Genomic DNA, 19,394 nt, shown 5'->3' with positions numbered 1-19,394 from the left:
AATTGACGAAATTGGCTTTCAATTACTTGACCATCCCCCTTACTCACCAGATTTAGCACCTTCCGATTATATTTTTATCTGTTCCCTAATTTGACCTAAGAGTTGAAAAAAAAATATTCATTTTCATTTTTAGAATGGACCAAAAAATTTCGATCTTTAATCAAATTTCAAAATCTTTACACTTCTAACGCTAAAACAATAAAATTTGGAGAATGTCAAATTGAAAAATTTTAGAACGCTAAGAAAAAATCTTAGAAATATGTTTTTAATTAATAATAATAAATGGTACAACTCTGACAGTTTTATAGTTAAACAAGCAATCTTTGGCTACATTTCTTATTTTCGTACAAGCCAAATTACAAAATTTTCGGATAAATTTTTAGACCAAGAGAAACAAATTTTAAAAATTTTTATTTTACGAATCTTCCAAAAATAACCAAATTTTTACGAAATGTCATAACTTTCGACACTTTTAATGCTAAAACAATAAAATTTCAAGATATTGTTACTTTCGGCAGGTTATTTAAGTGTGCCAAATTGCAAAATTTTAGAACGTGCGAAAAAAATTAAAATTTGTATTTTTGAGATACATTAAAAATTCAGATAATTCATAAATGGCATAACTCTGGCAGTTTTATAGTTCCAAAAGTAAACTGTTGTTGCATTACTTACTTACTCTAGGTCGCTAATTCATTGAGCCAAATTACAAAATTTTAGGGCAAGAGAAACACATTTTAGAAATTTTTATTTTACGGATAATCCAAAATTTTCCGAATTTTTACGAAATGTCATAACTTTGACACTTTTAATGCTAAAACAATAAAATTTCAAGATCTTGTTACCTTCGGCAGGTTAAGTAAGTGTGCCAAATTGCAAAATTTTAGAACGTGTGGAAAAAAATTTAAAAATTTGTATTTTTGGGACGCATTAAAAATTCAGAGATCTCATAAATGACATTACTCTGGCAGTTTTATAGTTAGAAAAGTGAACTGTTGCTGCATTACTTACTTACTCCAGTTCGCTAATTAATTGAGCCAAATTACAAAATTTTAGGGCACGAGAAACAAATTTTTATTTTACGGACAATCCAGAAATTTCCGAATTTTTACGAAATGTCTTAACTTTGACACTTTTAATGCTAAAACTATAAAATTTAGAGACCTTGTTAGTTTCAGTTAGTTAATTAAGTATACCAAATTGCAAAATTTTAGAACGCGCGGAAAAAAAAATTAGAAATTTGTATTTTTGGGACCAATTTAAAATTCAGATATTTTTAATAAATGGTATAATTCTAGCCGTTTTATAGTTTTAGTTTTATAGTTAGAAAAGTGAACTTTGGTTGCATTACTTCTTTCAGTTCGCTTATTAATTGAGCCAAATTACAAAATTTTGGAGCAAGAGAAACAAATTTTAGAAATTTTAGTTTTACCAATCATCCAAAAATAACCAATTTTTAAGAAATATCATAACTTTGACACTTTTAATGCTAAAACAATAAAATTTCGAGATCTTGTTACTTTCGGCAGGTTAATTAAGTGTGCTAAATTTCAAAATTTTAGAACGAGCGGAAAAAACTTAAAATTTGTATTTTTGGATACATTAAAAATTCAGATATTTTATAAATGGCATAACTCTGGCAGTTTTATATTTCAAAAAGTAAACTGTTGTTGCATTACTTACTTCAGTTAGCTAATTAATTGAGCCAAATTACAAAATTTTACGGCATGAGAAATAAATTTTGGAAATTTTTATTTTACGGATAATCCAAAAATTTCCGAATTTTTACGAAATGTCTTAACTTTGACACTTTTAATGCTAAAACTATAAAATTTAGAGACCTTGTTACTTTCAGTTGGTTAATTAAGTATACCAAATTGCAAAATTTTAGAACGTGCGGGAAAAAAAAATTACAAATTTGTATTTTTGGGACGAATTAAAAATTCAGATATCTCTAATGAATCGTTTAATTCTAGCAGTTTTATAATTAGAAAAGCGAACTTTGATTGCATTACTTCTTTCAGTTCGCTTATTATTTGAGCCAAATTACAAAATTTTGGGGCAAGAGAAACAAATTTTAGAATTTTTTCGAAAAGTCATAGCTTTTTACACTCTTAGTGCTAAAACTATAAAATTTGTAGACGTTGTTATTTTCGGCAGGTTCCTTAAGTGTGCCCAATTTTAGAAATTTTTATATTTGGGACTACTAAAATATTTTTATATTTGGGACTACTAAAATAAAGACGAACATTTTTTGAGAGGTTTAGAATTTTCATCCATGATCGATCAGCTAAGAATTTATCAGTACCAATATTAGGAAGAAGTAATTTTGTGAAAAACCTGAAGAATCAAAGACAGGATCTTAAAAAACCTCGACCTCGAGAATCACGTTTTTTTAGCAGCAGCCGGCTAATTTCACTCCTTTCAAATAAAAATCTCGACAATGAAAGTCATCGACGGCCCATACATAATAATTACAAAGCCAACGTCAACTTGGGCGTTGAAGAGGACCCTCGATGAGGCGTTGCCACCAGATTACGGCCTCTTCGATTACACAGCGCTCTTTGTTCTTGCACCTCCAATTTCCGACAAAGTCCTCCATTGTTCTTCATAAAGCCCTTACCATTCTGTCACGTGACAAAACTTCGATAACTAATCTAATCAGAAAACAAAAGCGACGAGGTGAATGTCGAGACTTCTTCGGTCTAAGAAGTTATTGTTTACGATTCTTGACTATAATCGCTTCAGTTAGTCAAGAGTAAAAAAATGAGGAAAACCTTTCAGGTCTTTTAATTAATTATTATGGCTATTATAAAAATCAGATCGAATTTTTCCCATTCGCAGTGAAATTAGCGATATCTAGAGCAGCAAAGGTGAGCGCAACATTCACACGCAAGATAATTCACGCAGTTGGAGCACCACTTCATACCAACATTTAATTACAGTTATCATTATCAGCCGGATGTAAAACAAAACAATCAGATTTTCGTCAACGCGGGAAAATCGTGCGATTTTCCGTTACCTTTGAAAATCAGTCGGGCTCGCAGCATTTCTCTGCTTTATCTTGGAGTTTTTCACTGCCAACACTGCTATCAACAAACAAACACGAAATTATCTCAATTCCACGTGGAAACACTGAGTGTAGGTTACTACTAATGTCCAAGGTGGAAGCAATAAGTAAAACCTACAGTAATTAAGCTCTTGTGAGTCAATTTTCAGGCTAATGAGAGTCGTTAAGTCAGCGGTTCTCAACTTGAGGGGCGACAGATTATGTTTTCTTTAAAACTCAAATTTCTTCAATCTTCAATCTTTTCTGTTTATTCGGATTAATAAAATTGCTTCTTAAGATTCCTGGAACTTGTCACTTTGACCTTTTTTAATAACTGTGTGAAATTACCAAATTGTTCATTGATGGAGTCAAAATTTAGAACATTTTGAACATTGGAAACAAAAGTAAATTTTGAATTTGCCAAGACGTTCTAATAAAATTTAAATCTCGGCTATTTCTAAAACAATAAAGTTGAGATTTCTGAAGCTTAAGATCTTAAGACTTTTTTAGTAACCATACAAAATTACAATGATGTACGCCAAATGGATCAACAAATAAAAATTATTAAGTTTTGGTGTATAATAAAATTTTGCATTTTTGTCACAATTTTTTAAAATTTGTAAAAAGGCTATTTTTGGATCTATAAATTTAGGATTTCCAGAGATTGTTATTTTGACCTTTTTCATTCAATGTGTGAAATTACAAAATTGCACATAGATAGAGTCAAAATTTAAAAAAAATTAAACATTAGAAACAAACTTAAATTTTGAATTTGCCAACACAATAAAATTTGTAACCCGGCTATTTTTGAAGGAATAAGGTTGAGATTTCTGGAGTTTATTGTCTTATTAGTCCTTCAAAATTACAATGCTGTACGTAAAATAGTTCAATTTTTTTTAATTTTCGGGCAAAAGAAAAATCTTACTATACTTTTAAAAATTTGCAAATCGGTTATTTTTGAATCTGTAAATTTCCGGAGCATGTTAATTTGTTCTTTTTCAAACATTGTGCGAAATTACAAAATTATCTATGCATGAGTAGAGTAAAAATTTTGAAACTTCTGAGCTTGAAAACAAACGTTAATTTTAATTTGCTAATACGTTCTAATAAAATTTGTAACTCGATTATATAGGACGAGAGTTTAAGAAATCATGGAAATCAATAGGAAATTATTAAGACATCAGGGGCAATCAATAGAAAATCAGAGGATATCACTAGGAAATCAAGGAAAGTTAGACGAAATCCCAAGAAAATTTGGGGAAGTTGGACGAAATCCCAAGAAAATCAGTTGAAGTTAGACGAAATTACAGGAATTCAGAAGAAATTCTAAGGAAATCAGGAGAAGTTAGACTGAATCTCAAGAAAATCAGGAAAAGTTAGACGAAATCATAAAGACATCAGCGAAAAAATCAGGGAAAATTTGGTGTATGAAATTTTTGAGAAGTATTAATCCCTGACAAATCATGTCATCAATAGAAAATCACTAGAAAATCTGGGGCAATCAATAGGAGAACTGAGGAAGTTAGATAAAATCAGAAGAAAATCAGAGGAATTTTGATGAAATCACAATAAAATAAGGATAGGTCGGACGAAATCATAAGGAAATCAGAAGAAGTGAGACGAAAACACAAGAATATAAGACGAGGTTGGACGAAATCACATGGAAATCAGAGGAAGTTTTACGAAAACACAAGGAATTTAGGGGAATTTAGACGAAATTGCAAGAAAATCAGGGGAAGTTGGACGAAATCACAAGGAAATCAGCGAGAAAATTAGGGGAAATTAGGTGTATGAAATTTTTGAGAAGTATTAATCCCTGACAAATCATGTCATCAATAGAAAATCACTAGAAAATCAGGAAAAATCATTAGGAAATCAGGAGAAGTCCAACCAAATTACAAGGAAATCAGGGCAACTTAAACGAAATACCAAGAAAATCAGGAAAAGACAATCAACCAAGACAATCATCAAAAAAATCAGGGGAATTCAAGTGTATGCCATTTTTAGAGGTATTAACCCCTAAATCTAAGACAATAAAAGTGAGATTTCTGGAGCTTATTGTCTTTGAACTTTTTAGCAACCATTCAAAATTACAATTTTGTACGCCAAATGAGTCAAAAAATAACAAAAAAAAATTGGTGTAAGTATGTATCGTAGGTATGTATAATTTAGCAAATAGCTACAAATTTAAAAAAAAAAATTAAATCTACTATTTCGCGACGTGAGAATTATAAGGTTCTAAGTGATTTTGGTGAAAATTCAAATTGTTTGTTTTACGATTTTCTATCAAGTATAAAAATGAAGTAATTTAATATTTTAACAAGCCAAAATGATATTAATACATCCTATCATTTTTTTTAATAAATACTTAATAAATTGAAGAGATATCAATGATAACGTAAACACTGATTAATTTAATGCAAATGTTAGTTAGAACCTTGTAGTTCTCAGGTCGCGATTTTTGGATCAATAAATTTAGGATTTTCGAAGCTTGTTATTTTGACTTTTTTCAATTACATGTGTGAAATTACAAAATTGAACATACATAAATAAAGTTAAAATTGGGAAAATTGTAAACATTGAAACAAACATAAATTTTGAATTTGCCACCACGTTATAATAAAATTAACCGGCTATTTTTGAGGGACTAAGGTTGATATTTCTAGAGTTTATTGTCTTTGATTTTTTTAGCAACTTTACAAAATTACAATACTGTGCGCGAAATACATAGTTCAAAAAGTAATTTTTTTTGAGTTTAGGTGCATAATAAAATTTAGCAAGTTATCATCTACTTATCATTTACATTTTTACAAAATTTGTAAATCAGCTATTTTTAAGTCTATAGATTTGGGAATTGCGAAGCTTGCTATTTTGGTCTTCTTTAATCACTGTGTAAAATAGGCATATTTGCAGAAAAAAGGATACTTTAGGCATAAAGAGACGTTTCACAATGACAGATCTGGATTTCGCAGTAGCACGACTTTCGAAATTTCGAGCGGGAAATTCAAAATTTTACATTTTTAAATTCCATTTTCTTACTAATGCCGTAATAACATAGATTTGTAAAAATTGCTAACAGTGAGAGCTCAATCTGCCATTAACAAAATTTAATTCAAAGATTCGGCAGGACAGAAACAAAATAATTCAAATTCCTATGTCATTTCGCTAGGATCGGCCATCCGCGGAACACCCGGTACATTTTTCGTAACTTAATATGTTGAAGAAAAGAGGTAAAGATAGGACCTCCCCAAATTTCAAACTTATAGTCGAAATAAAAGTCAATTTAATTTAAAAAATTCAAACTCTATATCGTTCTTTAAAAAATTTTGGAAATTGGCGAGCTTAACCATAGAGTATAGTAATAATCTCCAATTGCAAAGTTATCGTCCGATAAATTCTAACAAAAAATGATCAAATTACAGATATTTTGGGAATGTCAATTGCTTTCAATACAAATGAAACTAACACGACCGGAAACAAGAACTCCCATTTCCCAGCGTTGCCACGCGCTACAACATTTCGCCGTTTCTACAGGAATTTTGAACTTTTAGCGATCGCCAGATAACAAATTCGTCAACATGTCGTGGGAACACCTAAAAGTGATAAGCAAACTCATTACCGGCGTCATCTGCTTCTTCTTTGCTGCTTTGCTCCGTCAACGCGGACTTACTCCTCTTGTGTCTTTGACTATTTTTGGACAACTTCCTCATAAAAGACATTCTCGCACAAAAAAAACACCGCCACTACTATCACTATCGCGTGCCTTACGTAGAAACTTTTGCCTCCACAATCTTATCTTATCTTATATGTTACAAATTTAACTTCGATTTAAAATATTTGATAAGTTTGCAGTATGACTACTGCACAGATCAATGCATTGGGAGTTTGTACGTCTTCTTTAAAGCTGATGGAGGAGTATTGCAGTGGACACGTGTTTTCATGTGATTCAAAACGAGGGAATAATTTATCGTTGCTGGGAAAAATGGAATCAGATTCTTTTATGTTGTTTGGACAGAAAATAAGCCATAGGAAGAAGAGAAAAACGCACACTTATCCCCACTTTAAAAACATTAAACGTTAAAGGGGTTTAACAACATCCCCTAAACACCGAAATTGAATAAATTATCCACATTTAACACCTGAGGACCTTCAAAAATGAAGTTCCCGTCATATCGATTGCCCGAAAATTTTGGCACATCTCCAAATTTCCACAAAACTTTACCTAATATCTTCACAGCTGCCCGAATCCGCCCCAAGATCCAATTAATAATGCAGAAATTTCCAACCACTCTAACTTGAACCGAACACGCTGTAAACAGCCCCTTAACTATGCAAAATTAACGGTTCCAACCCCCATCTCTCACGGTCAGCTGCTCCTGGATCGACATAAAAAAAACATCCCCCGCACTCACCTTGGCTAAAAATAGGAAACTCCCCATCGCTGTGACTGTGTGTCAACATCAGATCTTTAATTTTCACTAGGACATCGCGGTTTCGTGATGTGGCGTCGAACAATGAGAAGGCGTCGCGACGTCACACAACGCACTGAGAAGGGTTGGAATTGTGAGATGCTGCCAGGAACCCCTTGCGCCCCAGATTTCGTGGCGGTCGGAAACGCGCAACCCCGCGAGGAGATCAGCTGATGGCTTTTGAGGAGAAAAGAAAGGAAATCAATGGAAAAAAAAGTGAAGAAGTGGAGACAACGAAAGAATCAAAAGCATGAAAAAAGACCAAGAAGAGAGTAAAATTAAACAAACAGAAATAATTATTATTTGTCGCTGCCTTGGACCAAAGTCACTTTCGCTCTCTGGCAATAAATCTCCCGCAAGCGTCCCGAAAATCCCGAAGGAAGAACCAATTGTGCCCACCCTTTCCCTTTTTGTCCCGATCTAAAATTAGCAGGACAACAAAATCGAACCTCGACCTCTCTAACATTGAGTTTATTGAATTCTCTGTCGGATTGGTCCAGTCACCAGTTTCCCGTTTCGTTTGAACTCGTCCTGTAGGATCGATACGGCAAATTTCGAACAGGAGAATTCATACACTGCCATCTTTAGGATGGAGTTGAATTATATTGAATTAGCGCGGGAATTCAAATTTTAGATACTTACTAGTGTCGCCATTGCACTTGAGATCTGGAATTTTTCCCGTGGTCCCGGAATTGGTTGCTTCCGGTGTTGGGAGCGGTTCCAAAGGTCCATTTTCTACAACTGAAAAGATACAAAATAAAATAATGTCGATTTCACACGGAGGAACGCCATCAATTCTAATCAAATGCGGTCTATAAGTTCGCTAGGTCGTGAAATTAATTAATTGCTTGTGTCAATTAGTGAGAAGATTAATTACGAAAAGTTCCGTTTTTTCTATGGTATTTTTAGATTCTGATGCTATTTTAATTGTCGTTGTTAACTAAAGTGGAAGACGAAACAGGTGAGAAAAAACCCGCGATGCTATAAATAGCATAAAATAAAAGTTCAAAGTGTTGCCAACTCCACAAAAAAATCCACAGGATACATAAAAACTTATGAATCCAAGATGATAAAACCTCTAAGAATCTTCTCTTCAACGTAAAAAATGGTGATTTATCGTCGTGAACTCGTATAATCTGTCATTCTGCACTGATTTCCTTCGCAATGAAGAAAAACTCGAAATGTTCGGCGTCAACATTTATTTATTTTATTAGTTTCTACTGATAAGAAACAAATATAGTTCTTTGTTCTTTTACATAATTAGAGCACCAAACAGTTCGGTATCAATGTTCAAACAAAGCACCCATTTTTTTCATTGTTTAAACAGTTGATTTATGGAATTTACAAAGAAAACTTTATTTCTTCATTAAGGCGACGACTAATGTTGTTTGTCTTATGTACCACGGATGCAACGATTTTATTTTGTCTATGTTTTCTCATTCTCTCGGTTTATTATTTGGTTTTCCTTTTTGCTTTAAATCAGGTAAATTTAAAATATGAAAAAATTTGATGCAATAAAAAAAAATTGTAGGCGACTTAAACTGAAAAGCCTTAAAAGCGGTTAAAAGTAAGTCTTTTCTGGCCGATCTATGGTGGCGCCATCTATCCATAGTTTTGCATATGACATCAAGATACCTACATTACCCCCAATTTTATAATTATTTGGGTAAAATCAAATCGACAAACTGCTTTGCAACAAAGACGTGTTCATTATTGAAAATAAACATGTCTAAATAAAAAAAATATGAACTTTTCTAAAGAATTTATAAATATTAACAATTGTTCAGTTGCTATAAATGATTAAATCAATAAATCAAAAATAAAAATTAATCAACTTTTGAATTTAATGATGTCGCCTAAAAAATCTTGTGTGTATCACGGCCAAAAAGTGCCATTTTGCCTTCGCCTTCTTTCTGGCCTCGGCCATTTAAAAAAGGCTCGACCAAAAAAAAAACATTTTTTGGCCTTGGTACACAAATAACTATTGTGCGCATTCATCATCTTTTATGGCCTTTTGAAATCACCTTTTGAAAGTCTAGGCAGTCAAACGTGACATAGTTGGTTTAATTTTGGTAGTTTTAATTTTGGTAGTTGGCATTAATTAATAATCCCTGCATTAATGTCAATTGTGTCAATTCATGAGCCGTTGCGAAGACCAATGAAGACCTCTAAAGTTGTAATAAAGGTAAACTGATTAAGTAAAATCATAGTTAAATTTTTCTGACATTTTAATTTACATTAATCTTTAATTGTTCGATTAAATTGTTTCGACACTCTTGATTCTGAAACTACACTCCCGTTCAAAAGTATTTGCCCACTAACATTTTTTTAAGTAACTCCAAAATAATTTCTTTCTTCCGTTTTTGTTTGGCGTTTTTTATTTTCATGTTTATATACTCCATCGATGCTAACAGCAATTTTTTTCTCTTTTTTGATTTTTTAGAAAATATCAATTTTTTTGTTTTTTAATGTACTTTTAGAAATTTTGAAAAAGTTTCACATATTTTCACAATCCATCAGTCTATAAATGCAAAAACGAAAGTGTTGATTGACGTTTACCGTTTTTTTAATATCGAGTAGGTGTTTGACAACAAAACTTCTTTAATTTTTGGTTGCAGAAGTTTATTGTTCTTCAAGATTTTCTCAAAAAAATAGTGACAGTTTTGTACAGAAATGGTGAAGAAAGTTAAGTTAGGTGTGGAAACGCGTGCAATGATTATCGCTTACCACAGAATCAGCAGAAATAACCGCGAAATCGCAAAAGAATTAATAATATTTTTAAGTGGGCAATTACTTTTGAGCGGTAGTGTATGTATCTAAATGTTCCAGATTTGTTGAAATGTTTTTTACTCAACGGGATTTAGAGGATAAATGGTTTCAGTGTGAACATCAATTTTTATAAAAAAAAGTACACAAAGAAATAACTCACTTGATGTATTCTAGACAAAGAGTTTTCATTCTGATAACTTTATCAAAGTCATAAAAAATATTTTCAGTAAAAACATAAATTATATACGAATTTCAGACAGTGGTTTCAATGTGATAACTAATTTTTGAACAAAATATAACAAATCAATCAATAAACAGAATATTGTATTCAAAGTTTACAAAACTATTTGGTTGATAGTACGCCGCGTTTCAAAATGATTTTCGTCAAGTCGCCTTGTGCTTTTCCATGCAAATTAAAAAGTGCCGCTTTGCGAAGATAATGATTAGAACGTTGGTTACATAACTTCAAAATACTCAAAAATTCTTTGATATTTAATGATGTAGACGATACTCAATCTCGGCCTAAATTTCTTCTCTGTTGGCGATTTTGACGCTTGTCACGTGACATAAGTCCGAAGTGACAGAACTAATTCAAATACAAAAGAGTGCGAGCGGCACTAGATGAACATAATTTTAAAACACGATTTGAAACATTTTGAAAACGATTTTGAAATAACTTCCAATTATTATATTACGCCAATGATTACTAAGGTTACTATGCATAGGTACATTATTAACGAACAAAATACTTGTTGTTGAAGAAATTTCGTGCATACCAGTGGCGCCGAGTAAGGTCAGGATTTTGGAATTTTTACCTTTACCTTAAAATTAATAAAAATCACCGAAAACGCCTTCTACATATTTCCGCAAGGCCGTAATTTTTTGTTCTATTTCAAAATCACCCTGTATACCAGACTCTTCGTGTACCGGGTGTTCCGTGAATTGTTGAAATAACATTGGAGAATTTTATTTTGTTTCTGCTCGCCCAAACCTCCAAATTAACTTCAGTTAATGGTACAATATATCGTGCTTTAAGAGTTTCTTAATTTGATATTTTCAGGATCCAATCTTATCGCAGCATTAATAAAAAAATCGAATAAAAAATGTGAAATTTCAAATTTCCCACTTGAAATTTCGAAGTTGGTAGTACTGAAAAGTGAAAAACTGTCAGGGCCTTGTCTAAACTAACCTTACTTTTTAAATTTACTTGTGTGTGGATAGTTCAAAAAGTAAACACGTACCATAGAATTGCTCTGGAAAGGCATATTTGCAGAAAAAAGGTTAGTTTAGGCATAAACACACAGGGAGTGCGGGCACTACCGTCTGTAAAGTATGCAACCGTGCACTATGGAGGATCAACAAACCGTGCCGGTCCATTTAAATACCATTGAAAGCGTTGTTCAAATGCAGTATTTAATTATTTTTGACTGTGTTTTTACTATGGTTGGGTTGAAATCTTTTAATATGTATTATCTATACTGCCATTGAATAGTAATTGTTTATTTTAGAACACTTTTAACGTAATTAGTGGTCCAAAAACGCCAACGAATGACGACTTTCCAAATTTGATATTTTAAAAATCGCAAAAAAAAGTTACAGGCGTTTGTCACTTGACGATGAAAATTAAAATAAAATTGAAATATCTGGAGATTAGACAAAAAAATAATACAGTGCTTTGTACTTTAAATAAATAAGCTTTTATCTTTCTTAATTTTAAAGAAAAAAATTGGAAATAATAGATTGTCCACGAGTTTTTGAATAAAATGAACTTTTCCTTGGTGTTGGACATCTTCGATTTTTAAGAAAAGTTGCTCACAAGTCATTCCTTACTTAATTTCAACTTAAAATTCTTATTTCAATTTCTTTTAAATATTAAAATCTTTAAATTTAATCGTTAATTATTGATAATGAAATATTAATATTTTGTTTATTCACATAAATGATTTTGTTTATTTTTGAGTTCGCATAAAATTATACTTAATGGGAACTCAAAATTAAAAAGTTGAAAGTGGTTCAAAATTGTGTAAGAGAGAATGGACAACATTGTTCATATGTACTAAAAAATTCATGGCTCATTTTGGTTTGCCAATTCTTATTTTACAATGTATTATTGTTTAAAACTGTATGTGATAAAATAAACATTATAAATTTTTTGTTTAAAAACTCCTCATTTGGTATAAATGAATTTAAAATTCGATTCTAAGCAACTTCTCTTAAAATACCTAACTTTTAGAAATATTCCTAACGCGAAGTAAATTACAAGAAAATAGCATTATTTAAAAAATCCTAATAGATTGAATTTACCATATCTGCTGTATTTTGTATCGCCATGGATTTTGCAAAGTTGCATAAATATCCCTAAAAAAGAACTTTACGAATTTATCAAAATTCAACTTAATATGCCAAAAATTAATAGAGATAGCAGCTTGTATTCTGGCTGAAATTAAACATTTACCATTCACTGACCAAAATTATCATTAAGGCAATACATTTTAAGAAGTTGCAACCCAACTATAATACAAAAAATAATTAAATACTGCATCTAAACAACGCTTTTAATAGTATTTAAATGGACCGACACGGTTTGTTGATCCTCCACAGTGCAAGGTTGCATACTTTACAGGCGGTAGTGCCCGCACTCCAGTGACGATCTTCATTTCGTAGTCGCATAACCTTCGAAATTTCGAGCGGGAAATTCGAAATTTTACATTTTGTAATTTCATTTTTTTACTAAAGACGTAATAACAAGAATTACCCATTATCCAAACTTAATTCGAAGGTTCTGCAGAGCAGAAAATTAAGTATGTAACTCTGAAAATAACTAGAATTAATAGCTGTACATTTTTTATTGATTATATAGATCAAAAACCATTGAAACGCTCATATTTTTAAACTGGTGCATTTAGATCTTATCACTGATACATTTCAACACCGTCAAGCTTTCACAAATGTCCGAAATATCGGAATTGACATTCCTCGCTCCTAATGTAACTACAATATACCTAACGATTGTAACTTAATGACTTTCCCATAATTTACCACCGTCAGTTTCTCTTTTACCAGAAACTGGTTTCGATAACAGTACAAGTCTAGACTAATCAAAACACTCAAATTCAACGATCCAACATCTTCTGGAGCTCCGTGGCGTATTTAATCTCGTATAAAGATTTCAATTGTGCGTAGGTCTTCACCATGTTTCTCTTCCGGAAATCTGAGCTTAATAGTTTGATCCATAAAGAGGCGTCTAGGGCAGCTTCACACATGTCGCGACAAGTCCGCGCCAAATTTAGCGCAGTCTCAGGGGTCAAGTAGCTCATAATTTTCACGATTAGTTCATAAGGCAAGTGCTGGAGACACCCGCAGATCCCGCCGTTCAAATTCACGATGGTAACCTTCGCGGGAAAAGCGATCGAGTTTTTGAAGTTGATCCCCAAACGGTCCAGGTTTTGGAAATTCAACCTGTCCCAAGTAACGTCAGCGCGGGTGAAGTACATCAGGGGATCCACCAGGAGACTGTAGGCGGAGTTTCCAACCCGGCAGTTTACCAGGAGGTCGTCGGCGGTGGAGACGCCAGTGATGGTACATCCCGTTTCAGGGGCTGATTTTAAGAAGAAGTCCATGTGGTAGCACGTGGGGGTTTTCCAGGCTTCCGGGAGCGACGATGAGAGGCGGAGGAGTCGGCGATGGTTGAAGTCGGAGTCCTCCACTAGGTCGGTGCAGTCCTTCGGGACGAATCCCGTCTCCAACATGAGCACGTAGAGAAGGCTCGCGATGATGTCGTTTTTGCAGGGGGTCGGATACGTTGATTTGAGGGCTTGGAGAACATTGCGGACACTCTGTGGAGTTTCCCTGTAGGTAGATTCCTGTAAAAGCATGAGGACCATGACCTGCGTATTCGGGGGAGAGCAACAGGTTGCGGTCCGCTTCACTGGAATATCAACTGTTATGACTGTAAACAAGACGAAACGTCCAACGTTGTCGTCACAAAGGGCCCCAATGACTCACACCTAACCCAACTTTCACAACTGTCACAACAATAAACGACGGAAATGATAGAAAACCTGGCGAAACGACACGTCTAACCACGTGGTTGGCTTCAAAAATGCGCATTTCCAGTCCCGCGCGCCGAGACAGCCCCCAAAAGTGAGCATCTGTTTGGTGCGCTTTTGAGGTTATGTTTGCCTACCTTGGTCAGTCTTATCGCTTTCTTCAGTTTGTCCGTTTCTTTGCACTGCACTGTGTTGGTTTTGCGTATTTACACTGTTTGACATAACACCGCAACCACTTTCAGCCATCTTATTCAAAACTTCCTTATTTGGGTACTATTTGCCCCATGTTGCAATGGGTTTGTTTGGGACTGGTAGGGTGCAGCACTTGTCGGCTCACCAGCACCAACAAAAACTGGACCAACAGGTTTACAGAGGTACCACTCGAATAACTTTGTGCGTGCAGGCGTAATTATAGATTATTTGGCACGGACATATTCAATCGTGGGAATAGGAAAAATGCGTTTTATAAATAAAGATTTATTCAAACAGGTTTACAAGATTGGTGAATGTGGGCATGTCTGAATAAGTCCATTAGAAGTTTCTGTAACAAACAAAATTGTTAGCACACATTTTATACAGTAACAGGCAAAGAAAATGGGCCGTTACATTTTTTTTACGTACACCATATACAGTGAGGGCCAAAATAAAGTGGTACAAGTCATCAATCACATTTTTTCAAAAATTGAAGTGTGTAAAACTGGCTTTCAAAGTAGACGTTATTTTTGTAGGCTTAACAAAAAAAATGACGACTTATACAGTGGATTGCTTATTTTCTTTTACTTTCACATATATTTGCAATCTTCAAAACACCTCTGCATTGTACAAGGTGTTTATAAATGTTTCTAGCATCAAGGGTGGCTATGAAATGTCAAAAAAATTTGCCGCTCATTACAAATGCGGGTCTCGATTTTTCAACTGACATTTGCAGTTAACCTCAAACACAGAGCAAAGTAAATTTTGAGAAATAAACTGTTCTATAGTCAGAATTTTGTAACTTTGGTTTAACTCCGCCTACCTTTCGGGCCAATTGAATTTTAGCTGGAAGTCTGATTCACTCTGCAAAATTTTAATAGTTCGTCGATATTTGCTAAAAGTCGGGGTAGAAATGTCCACACATTAGAAGAAGAAAAACCATCAAAATCGACGAAAGTTTCACGATTAATTGAATTTTCGCAAAACGGCAAATCTTCTTAACATGTGTGACACTTGAGCCCTCAAATTTTGGTTATGTTGAGTAAAGGAGGCTAGCCATTTCTTGATTCGACAAATTCAAATCGTCATTTGTTCATGTGGGCGGGGTTAAACCAAAGTTATAAAATTTCAACTATAGTTGTGGTTTAAAACCTAAAAAATAAAAACTTGGACACAAAACTGTAACTGAAACGTCATGAATGTAAGTTACATTATAAACAATTCTCAAGATAGTTATATTCACTATGAAAACAAAGCGGCAAAATAGCGCATGACAAGAATTCCAAAGCCCCCCTTGATGCTAGAAACATGTATAAACAACACCGCAATCTTCCCCTGTATTACAACCGGCAACGTTGCCTAGTGCCATTTTTGGTGAGAAAATAGTTGTCAAATTTTTGACATTTCTGAAAATTAAGCAGTGTTTCCGTTAAAAACGTTTCTTTTACAGCCTGTTGGATTGCAAATCAAAGGATTTAATAGTGAAAAGACTCGGCACAGCCTGAAAGGCCGTTTTGTGTAATCGAATTGTCAATTAGGCAGCTAACCTATTTGATTTTATCACCAAAAAGTCACCATCGACGATGTTGCCGGTTGTAAAGTGCTAGGAGAGTGCGGTGTTGGTGGTTTTTTTCATAAAAAACGGACTTTAGGTTAATAATTATTCAGGTAGTTACGATAACGTATTTTTAGTAGTTCAACAGTTTAATTTTTGACCAGGATTTGAATGTCGTTTGAAAGCTGTATTACTTTATTTTGGCCATCCCTGTATAAAGGGCTCTGGAATTTAGTACCTATTTCAAATTCAATTTCCACCCTTTTTATTGGTCAAACTCATCTTTCCTAATTATACAGTGACGGCCAAAATAAAGTCGTACAGCTCTTCAACGACATTGTAATCACGGCCAAAAATTAAACTTTTGAACTACTAATAGGACGTTATCATAACTACCAATAATTATTATTGATTACAATAGGCACTTAATAATTATTAACCTACAAGGGGTAAGCTGTGCCTACAATGCATTCAAAAGTAAAAGAAAATAAGCAAAATACTAAATAAGTAGTCTACAATTGTAATAAGCATGCATTAACGTCATTTTTTCTTATGTTTTACTAATACCATTGTTAAGCTCATCGCCAGCTTGATTGTGGTATCATAGAAGCTCAATCAAGCCTACAATAAATATCATTACGCCTATTTTACACAGCTCGATTTAAAAATAAGTGGTCAAAGAATTGCACCACTTCAAAAAGTTAAATTTAAATACCGAGCGATCAAATAAAAAACATCCAGTGACCTTTGCAATTCTAAAGCGTCTTTGATTAAAAAAGACTAAGTTAAACTTGACGTATCAGGGATTCCAACTACATTGAAATTTCTCAGTGATCCCCAAAACCTACTTGGCAATAATTCCATCCTTCTTTGTCAAACGAACTATGCAATCATCAGACTCTCCCATCCTCCTGATGGCCCCACACAGAGCGTAACTCTTGGAGGTGTCGGTCATTCTTCCAGTTTGAGGGTCAACCTCGGCTATGCTCAACTGAATGGAAGCGTGATCTTTAGCATGGATGATTCTGTTACTGGCAGAACTGCAACAAAGCTAACCTCAAAACAATGGACACGTGGTGGAAGCAAACTTACCATTTTCTGGGGCAGTACAAGTCAACGAATTCTCCTGCGTCGTTTTCCATTGCTTAGGGTCTACAAAAAAGGTGAATTAGTGGGGAAGATCACTAGAAAAGCGGAAAACGAACAAAATGTCGCTGATGAGAAAAGCAGCTAAAACAGAAAGGTAGTTGGAGGAACTGTCGGTGAGGGCGTTGATGACGGTTGACGTTTGATTGTGGCGGGAGGTTTGAAAATTTGAAAGAATTTTGGGGAAAACTATTTGTCTGCGGTCATAAAAGGTCATCAGATCAGTAACAATCAGTAATAATTTATAAATACAATCCGATAAATGCGTCAAAGTTTTTATTTAAATTTTTTGTGGAATTCTGTAGGAATTTAATATTAATAATTTTTAATAATTTAATTTTATTTCATTTTAGAATTCTTTGTGATTTATTGTGGAATTATATAGATGATATCTGTTTGACAATTTGTTCTTTCGACAGCTCTCATTGCTTTATGTGGATATCGCAAATTTTAGGCTTCTTAAAGCTAAAAATTTCTAAAATGTGTCTTTCGCTCTACATATTTGTAATTTGATAATGTTAATACACGACCTAAAAATAGTAATTTCCCTAAATCTCATAGCTTTAGCTATGAAATTATCAAAATTACGAATTTTGTTGAAATATACCGGAAATTTTTGCTCGTCCTAAAAATAAAAGTTTCTAAAATTTATGTCTTTTGTTCCTCAATTTTGCAATTTAGTAGAGTTAATACACGACTCAAAAATTGCCACTTTATGAAATTTTATAGCTCTAGCACTAAGAATACCAATATTAAGGGTTTTATTGGAGAATGATGCTGGAAATTTTTGTTTTGGCTTAAAAATAAAAATTTATAAAATGTGGTTTTTCTTTTGCTCTACAATTTTTCAATTCGGCAGTGACTCAAAAATACTAGGTTCCCTAAATGTTATAGCTTTAGCCCTAAAATTACTTAATGAAATTATGAATTTTGTTGAAGAATCGGAAATTCGTCTTAAAAACAAAAATTTCTAAAATATCTGCCGTTTGCTCTAAATTATTGCAATTTAGCAGAGTTAATACACACGACTCAAGAAGAGTAACGTTATCAAATTTAAAATTACGAATTTTGTTGAAGAATGTCGGAAATTTTTGCTTCGTTTTAAGTACAAATAAAAATTTGTAAAATTTGCGTTTTTTGCTCTACATTTTTGCAATATGTTAGAGTTAATACACGACTAAGAAATAGTACTTTTTCCAAATTTTATTGCTCTAGCACTAAAATTACCAAAACTACGAGTTTTGGAAGAGAATGCCAAAAATTGTGGTGTCTCCTTAAAAATATATTTTTTTAAAATGTGTGTCTTTTACTCTACAATTCTGTAATTTGACATAGTTAATACACGACTCAAAAATAGTAATTTCTCCAAATTTTATAGCTCTAGCACTATATTTACTAAAATGACGAGTTTTATAGAAGAACGCCGAAAATTTAAAAAAAATACAAATTTTTAAAATTTTTGTTTTTTGCTCTACATTTTAGCAATTTGGCAAAGCTAATAGACAACTCATCAATAGCAACTTTCCTAAATTTCATAGCACTAGCATAGAAATTCTAGTAGTACTAAAGCATTCTAGTAGTACTAAAATTACAAGTTTTAGTGAAGGACCCTGGAAATTTTTGTTTCGCTTTTAAAATACTAATTTATAAAATGTGTCTTTTGCTCTAAAATATTGCAATTTGGTAGAATTAATACACGACTCAAAAACAGTACTTTCCCTACATTTCATAGCACTAACACTTAAATTCCTAAAATTACGAGTTTTGGAGGAGGATGACGGAAATTTTTGCTTCGTCTTAAAAATAAAAATTTCTAAATTGTGTTTCTTTTGCTCTACAATTTTGTAATTTAGTAGAGTTAATGCACGATTAAAAAATAGTGCTTTCCTCAAATTTCATAGCTCTAGCACTTGAATTCCCAAAATTAGAGTTTTGGAGGAAAATGTCAAAAAAATTTGCTTCTCCTTAAAACTAAAAGCCTTTAAAATGTGTGTCTTGTTCTCTACAATTCTACAATTCTGTAATTTGGTAGAGTTAATACACGATTAAAAATTAGTAACTTTCCCCAATTTTATAGCTCTAGTACTAAAATTACCAAAATTACGCATTTTATCAGAAATTTATGCTTTGCCTTAAAAAAAAAATGAAATTTTTGTTTTTTACTTTAG

At 33.0% G+C, this 19,394-nt stretch overlaps 3 protein-coding genes across 11 annotated transcripts in view; all 3 read right to left on the bottom strand.

Annotated features, from left to right (window-relative positions):
- Positions 1-14,693, bottom strand: part of LOC148167839 (phosphatase and actin regulator 2) — an 83,042-nt gene extending 68,349 nt beyond the window's left edge. For 2 of the 8 annotated variants that reach the window (XM_088044843.1, XM_088044848.1), the window contains exons 1-2: positions 14,471-14,693; positions 8,158-8,256 (exon numbers count right to left, since the gene is read on the bottom strand). In XM_088044843.1, coding sequence (XP_087900969.1) covers positions 8,158-8,256; positions 14,471-14,579 — 208 coding nt within the window. In that variant the 5' untranslated portion in view covers positions 14,580-14,693. Of the gene's footprint in view, positions 1-6,665; positions 6,802-7,458; positions 7,594-8,157; positions 8,257-14,470 lie in introns of those variants that run through there. The other 6 variants (XM_088044846.1, XM_088044847.1, XM_088044844.1 and 3 more) reach the window with 5 other exon arrangements.
- LOC148167840 (F-box only protein 7-like) lies at positions 13,112-14,461 on the bottom strand. Its single transcript, XM_088044852.1, has one exon. The coding sequence runs from the start codon at positions 14,166-14,168 to the stop codon at positions 13,398-13,400; it is 771 nt and encodes a 256-aa protein (XP_087900978.1). The 5' UTR covers positions 14,169-14,461; the 3' UTR covers positions 13,112-13,397.
- Positions 14,694-14,794: 101 nt separating the features above from the next.
- On the bottom strand, positions 14,795-17,376 carry RpS21 (ribosomal protein S21). Of its 2 annotated transcripts, XM_088044853.1 has the most exons (4): positions 17,286-17,376; positions 17,173-17,232; positions 16,929-17,120; positions 14,795-14,874 (listed from the first exon to the last, which is right to left on the bottom strand). In XM_088044853.1, exons 2-4 carry the CDS (start codon positions 17,220-17,222, stop codon positions 14,865-14,867), a joined length of 252 nt encoding a protein of 83 aa, XP_087900979.1. In that variant the 5' UTR covers positions 17,223-17,232; positions 17,286-17,376; the 3' UTR covers positions 14,795-14,864. The 2 variants fall into 2 exon arrangements, with proteins under 2 accessions (XP_087900979.1, XP_087900980.1); XM_088044854.1 differs by lacking the exon at positions 14,795-14,874 and having other exon boundaries at positions 16,925-17,120.
- Positions 17,377-19,394: the final 2,018 nt, after the last annotated feature.

This window comes from Gnatocerus cornutus, chromosome 9, assembly GCF_029298725.1.
Source record: "Gnatocerus cornutus isolate USDA-ARS CGAHR chromosome 9, icGnaCorn1.1, whole genome shotgun sequence".
Taxonomy (NCBI): domain Eukaryota; kingdom Metazoa; phylum Arthropoda; class Insecta; order Coleoptera; family Tenebrionidae; genus Gnatocerus; species Gnatocerus cornutus.
This window is presented reverse-complemented; position numbering and strand designations above follow the sequence as displayed.